The 6,938-nt window shown below is 42.7% G+C and overlaps 1 protein-coding gene across 1 annotated transcript; it reads right to left on the bottom strand.

The window, feature by feature from the left end:
• Positions 1 to 1,021: 1,021 nt before the first annotated feature.
• LOC128299413 (microfibril-associated glycoprotein 4-like) lies at positions 1,022 to 2,185 on the bottom strand. The gene has a single exon (XM_053035374.1). It carries the CDS (start codon positions 2,144 to 2,146, stop codon positions 1,052 to 1,054), a length of 1,095 nt encoding a protein of 364 aa, XP_052891334.1. The 5' UTR covers positions 2,147 to 2,185; the 3' UTR covers positions 1,022 to 1,051.
• Positions 2,186 to 6,938: the final 4,753 nt, after the last annotated feature.

Genomic DNA, 6,938 nt, shown 5'->3' with positions numbered 1-6,938 from the left:
CAACAGCTATGCATGGCTCGCTGGCAGAGCATGTGGGATGAGGATGAGTTCGGGAGGTTCTTGTATTCAATCTCACCTCAGGTATCCCTGCGTCCTTGGTTTCACAGGCTCCCGGTAGGTCGTGCATTCATTCGTATGATGTCTAGACTTAGTTGAATGCGCACCTTCAACGTATAGGTATGTCCGACTCCAAGGTTTGTAGCTGTAGTGTTGGATTCCATGACATCGACCACATCCTCTGGTCATGTGGTGAATTCGACGTCGCAAGACCCGGTCTTCTAGCAGCCGTTCGGGCATCAGGAAGATCCGCTGTTGTGCCAATTCGCGACGTTCTGGGTCAGAAGGACTACGAGTACGCACGGATTCTGTTCGACTTCGCCAAAGAGATCGGAATCATCCTATGGTTCCCTCCCCTTCCCCATCCTGTAGGTAGTACCGTCTATCGTTTGTTCTTATTTGTTCTTCCTTTTGTTTAGTCCTTGTTACAGATGTTTGTCCCTCGTTTCTGTTGTCCTTACTGTTATATGTTCTATTGCTGTTGTCGAGGACACATTGAGGAGGCTTGGACAGTCGCAACTATATAGGTTGGGACAGATGCTACGATAACGAAGTCTGGTCGCCCAAAAAACAAATACAAATACTATTTGTCCGAGACATCAGTCCACACAGGTCGCCAACGAATAAAGGTCTCCAAGCCAAAGGACTGGCAAGCTAGTCATAAGACCACTAAAACCCACTTCCGACCAAAGGACGCCGCAGACGACCGGAGGACAAGAGGGACCACAAAATGACGCAGCTATTCCTTCCGAGTTCACCCGGGATAAGGTGCATCCTAATGGTGGGAGCAGAAAATGCCTCCCTACCACATAAAAATTGTTGAACTATTAGCGTCTAAGTATAGTGTATAAGATATACGGCCCGGCCGGTCTTTCGTTAAATAAATAAAAAAAAATTCACCTTTTTCTAGCACTACTTTCGGTAATATTCAGCCCTTCAAAAACAAATGATCCAGATATCGTTGCTATCCATTTTATTTCACTCAACACAAATCCTAAATCTCGCGGATCATCATCCTCGTGTAAGCCATACCTTGATGAGAGCTCTTAAAATGGTACCACGAAATCGATTTCATATCCACCGCGTTCATGAAACGGCCATTCAGATTGGAGTGGTGACAATTGTTAAACCACCACGCGCCCTCGCACGTAACGGCACAGTTCGACGTGGAAGGATCGTTATCACGGTCCATGGTCGTGAACTTGAAGCCCTTATGATACGTCAGCGAATCGCCACCGGTTCCACTGTACGCACCCAGCTTCTTCAAGCTGTACTGTTCCGCCTCGCTGCCAATCTCAAACTCCTTGTACCGCGCGTACCGATAGTCCCCGGCAAAGTCTTCCACCTCGATCAACAGCTGGTACGGTTTGGCCGACGTTAGCTGATGCAAACGCTCCAGCCCGATCCAAAACTCCTGATCGATGCTACCGAACCCGTCCCGGTACTCCGTCCAGTTCCGGTAGAAATCGAGCGACCCTTTAAAGCGATGCTGTATCACCAACCATCCACCACCGAACTTGGTCTGCTCGCAAAACACCGGGAACGGTTCCGCATCGGTCGTCGGACGGATCAGATACTTGCCGGACAGCTTGGTCGGTTCGTCTTTGCACGCCTCGAACGGACCCTTGTGGCGCATGCCCTGCAGATCGAACAGCGACCGTGCCCCGGCGGACAAACCTTGCTTCGGTGCGAGGCTAAAGATTTCGCTGCGCATCAGCTCGTGGTTGGCGCACACGGTCTGGCGGGAAAGAATCTTCCACGATTGTGCCTGCAGCGCGGTCAGATTGTTGCCGACCGCTTGATCCAGACGGCTGATCGCCCACAGCATGCTGGCGAACACCTTCTCGAGGTGGCCCTGGTTCTGCTCGATTCCCTCGCTGTGCTCCTTCATCACAAAGTCCATCTCGAGCAGCTTGTACTGCAGATAGTCCAGCTTAGCCATGATCATCTCGAACCCATACCCTAGCGAGGGGCCAGTGTCCGTTGGTGGTTTGGGCGTACTACTGTTAGTGTCATTGCTTGCCGACACTGCCGCAAACGTAAACACAGCGTTCAAACACAACGCCGCGGCAAACACGCGAGAAAGCATCTTTATTCCGCACAGCGCAACCGCAACGATGTAGTACACTTTCTGTCACGCGAGAAACTAATGAAGATCAACATAAAATCCACCCCGTATATATATCCCGCCTGACACACTCGGCTCGGTCTTCACAAAAATCCCACTATTGAGAGATAAAACGAACACCATACCCTACACGGGCTCGAGACGAATGGACGAATGTTTCATGCTAACCTAAGGTCTTTGATAACCGGTTTCATTTGGTGCACTTCCGGCGTGTATGCGCAATGTTTTGCGCACTGAAATCCACACATCTGCACATACACCGATAACAAACAGTGAGACAACGCCGCAAAAACGCAAAGGGGAATTTTTTATCCGATTTACCCGAAGTCTAAATTCTCGGATGACTGAAGCGTAAGTCTTGAAATAAAATCTCTTCCAGACGCTTTGTCAATGGTTTTTCTATTGTTATTTTTTTTCTTTGTCTTTCAAGTTCAGGCTCCAATTGGTTATTGAATAGATTTTTATTTATAATACACTAAAGATCAAGAAAAAAAATGTTATTGTAGCAAAAAAGCTGGTATCTTTGATAAAAATAATCCAAACATTGATTACCAAGAGGACAGTGGAGGAATTAACGTTATTTAACAGTTTAAAAAAATCTGAGAATTGTGCATTTTACATAAGTTTTTTTTTTGTTTCGTTAGAACGGCCTGGCCGTATCGACTTATTTTTACCACGTAGCCGGATAGTCAGTCCTTGCTACGGGGAATTGGTCCGGTCCGTTCGTGTGAAGACCGGTTCCGTTGCCATCATGCCACCGGGCCGCTCCAGAAGAAGTTCTTTAAGTAAAGGAACAATAAGTTCATCTTTGTTTATTAAATACCTTTTTAAACAAAACCATGCAAAAGATTCCATCGTTAAGAAGTTTGTGAGTTTTTAAGAGTTCAACTACATTAATTATGAGGTTCGTAGTTTTCACAAGAGAATGAGCCTACTGTTTGGATTATTACTTCATGATTTATCATCATATTGAGTTAAATATTTCGAAACATTTTTCTGAACCTCTATATATAAAAAATACAGTAAAAGAACTTTGTCAAAATTACACACAAGATCGCCCTTAAACGAAGATCGTACAGGAAGAAGTGTTAAGAAAATGTTAAACTTGAGAAACGCTCGAAAAAGGCTACCTAGGACACAAATTTTAGCAGTAAAGTTTGTTGTCTCGCATTTAATACAAGTCATCAATTTAATAAAAAAACAATTGACAAATGTGACAAATGGCATTACACATTATTTATGAAAACACAAATTTAATCAAGTGTTAATTACGGAGTAATTATGAATATAAAATTCGTTGTAACTTTATCATAAGTCAATAAATTAATTTTAAATGTTCATCATACTCCAGAGAACTTAAGCTATTTGAAGTTAGGAAACCGAACAGCTTCCCGTAAATTAAACTTTATTAAATTTCTACATATATCTCTCGGTATCTCAAGAAATCGTGTTTCATAAATCAATAAAAGTTAAACAAAATCTTAATGTATTTAAAACAAACTGTACCAAACTCCATTTTTGTTGGTCTCTAAATTTGTTGAGCTAACAAAACTGAGTTAAACAGGTGTACAGCTTCCAAGATTTGTTATATGCTGGGATGCGCTGTAGCAACGTATGCACGATTGCATTGCGTCTGGTTCATATGCGGACAGTTCGGGCAGAAAGACACATGGTTCGTTTATTATGTCCAAGATACAATATTACATCACTTAACTTTTTTCTTCTCTTCTTAGCACAATAATGCTATCACGTGGCATGGACAAAGAAGGCGTTCGTTTAGCTTCCTTCTTTCCACCTCATGAAAGATAGATTTCAATCAAGCCGCCATTTAATTGGAAGCCCTCAGCTCTGCTTGCATCCGTATAAAATTAACTTTACACAAACCTTATCATCTGGATGAATATCTTGGCTGAACAAAAGTGACATTTAACAAAAAAAAAACGCCGTACAATGTGATTCAAGTATGATAATACATAACAATGCATCACGTACGAAAGAGAAAGAGACTTCGACCGGTCACTAGATGGATCTCCGCAGGCTATTTGACAGTATTGAATGACTCGGTTGCTACGATGGAAAACGATGAAACAATAAACGAGAGAATAAAACCAAGAAGCGCTTTGTTCTCACAGTTTTGTAACGCAAGCGGGTACTATTAAAAGGTTCTGGTTGATATTTTATTCATGCGTTAAAGTTCCTTTTGGATGGTTAAAAACTGACCATACAGGAGGGCGAAAAAAAACAACAAATATTTATCGAAGAACATCGAAAGGAAAACACGCGTTACAAAGATGCAACGGCCAGCCATCCCATCGCCGTTATGATCGTTGCTGGGCTAATGCATTTTTGAAATTTATGTGCACTACGCCACGATTCAACCGGCAATGCAAAACCGGGGAAGTAAATACGGCAAAAAAGTAGCTGCCAAAAAATAAGTTAGCGCCCGCTACGACACCACACCGCCACACTTATATTAACCAAAGGGACGTGCCCTGAAACTGGAATTATCCTAATTGAAATCGAAGGCAGCCGGGCAAAATCGCTTCCGGGATGCTGGCCCGGCCAATCTAGATCGATCTACGGAATGGTTTTTTGGGCAGGACCGAACCGAACTGCCAAACAACAAAAAAAACACACAGAAACCACCCGCAATACCACGGCCCGGGATTGAGATCGTTTGTGTTATCTATTGGGTTTTGGACTGGACAAAAACCTGAAAGCTGGGAGCATCTTCCGCATGCCGGATAGAAATTTAAATTGAGAATCCGGAAAACGCGCACCCGCATACACACCAGCACCACCGGCTAGTGTGTGTGTGTGTTTGCTAAGCGATGGTCTGGAAGATCATTATACAATCAAGCGCTTCTTCCCGCTGAACCTAGACGGTGGAGGTGCAGAGTATCAGAAATTGAAAACCATCACCAAGGTTTGTACCTTGGCCGCGTGTGAAAGTGGAAGCAAATGTTGCTGTGAGGAAAATGCGGGAAAAAGAAAAAGAAAACACCGCCACCACCACACACACACACACACACCGAGAAACAACACACAATTCAACACAGGCGTAAATGGTAGAATTTATATGCATAAAAGTACGAAAAGAAATAACAGTTGGGACTATTCTGCATATAAATGAATTATAGCCAAACCAGCCCCGAATCCCTTTCTGCCGAGCGAATGCCACGGGAAGATTCACCCGCGCCCCGTGTGGTATGGTGGTACTCCCGGTACCAACACCACCATTCGCCCACGCGGCATGTCTATGGCCCGTGCTCGTGCTTATGGTAATTCATTGTTATCGGTGTTTTGCGAGAAGGCGTAACGGAGTCATTTGGAGCAGGCACTTACTTGGTTCGCGGTCGTATTGCAAGGTACGTGGTTCTGATGCTTTTATCATTCGTCGTCGTCGTCGTTTTTTTGTATTCCTCTCTCCCTTCATCTTTCACACAGTTTGCATAAAACGCAGCACCCGATAGCGGCAAATATGCTTTTGCTTTGTGTGATGTTTTGTGTACGGCAACTTCACGGCAACGCTGGACCCAAAATTAGCCAACAAATCTTGGCGTTTGCTAAGGAATTATGTTGAGTATGTGCAAATCGTATTTGTGATAATTTTTTAAACCAATTCCAGCTCCGTACTACGTCATCCAAATTATTGGGTGACACAAAATGACTTCAGGAGCGTGCGTCACCCACATGTGGGTGACGCTCTCATGCACTTACAATTAAATGTTCGTATGCATTTTTGCACACGGATTCAATGCAATAAGCTGTTCAGTGTAAATTATTATTGAAGAAATGAAACAGTATTTTCAAACATAGTTAGATAAATATTGTATTTCATAACAAATAGTAATTAATTTTTACGTTTCCTTCGTCGCAAGGTATTAAAACAATCTCTCCACATCTGTGAATTGTTATGGACAGCTCAAAGAGTTTTTAATTTAAAGGACTCGCTAGAAACTTCCCTGATTCACGTTCAACACCAAGCACGTGTTAATAAACCATTTGAATTTTATGTACAATTTAAAACTCTTTATACACGCACACACACACACACACACTTAGACATAAAAATCAATATTGAAAGTGAAGGAAACTATCTAACCCCGATTTTGCCACACATTGACATTGAGTGTTTTTTGTGCTAAATATTCACTTTTTCTTCCCGTGCTTTTTTTTAACCAAACCCGGAATATAGGACCCCCCTTACTCCAGAAGATTGTTGCATTTCGTTGCCTGCATCTCTAGCGGAGCTTTTGGCTGGTTCTGTTTATTTTTCAATTTTCCCCCCCATCGGATCGCTGCCAAAATGCTGTCGGAGCGGTGAAAGATTTATTGCTGCAACAAGGTCAACCTTTTAAATGTTTGTGGGGTTGTATATTTTTTTTTTCGGTGAAGAGCATGCCACCACATCGGCCACAAATCGCGCACAAACGTCGGTCGTTGAATCTCTGTAGCATATTTTATTCAAACGCTCATTTTGTGGCTATTTTAATTGATCTTGTTTAAGTGTGTAACTCAATAAGGTTGATGGTTTATTGTACTGAAGAGTTATATCATTTTCTTCAAATGTTGTAGCAGTACCTAAAGAAGCGTGTACAATCTAGCAGCAAGAATAGTATTTATTATTTACATTGTCTTTTTCATTAAACATTTTATTTACTTCAACCAACCAACTGCATCAAACGAAGGGGAATAGTAACGACTATAGGGTAACATAACCTCCAATTCTTTGCTTAACCAAACGATGGTA

Source organism: Anopheles moucheti, chromosome 2 (assembly GCF_943734755.1).
Source record: "Anopheles moucheti chromosome 2, idAnoMoucSN_F20_07, whole genome shotgun sequence".
NCBI lineage: Eukaryota > Metazoa > Arthropoda > Insecta > Diptera > Culicidae > Anopheles > Anopheles moucheti.
Note: the sequence above shows the minus strand (reverse complement) of the source record. Positions and strands in the feature narration are given on the sequence as shown.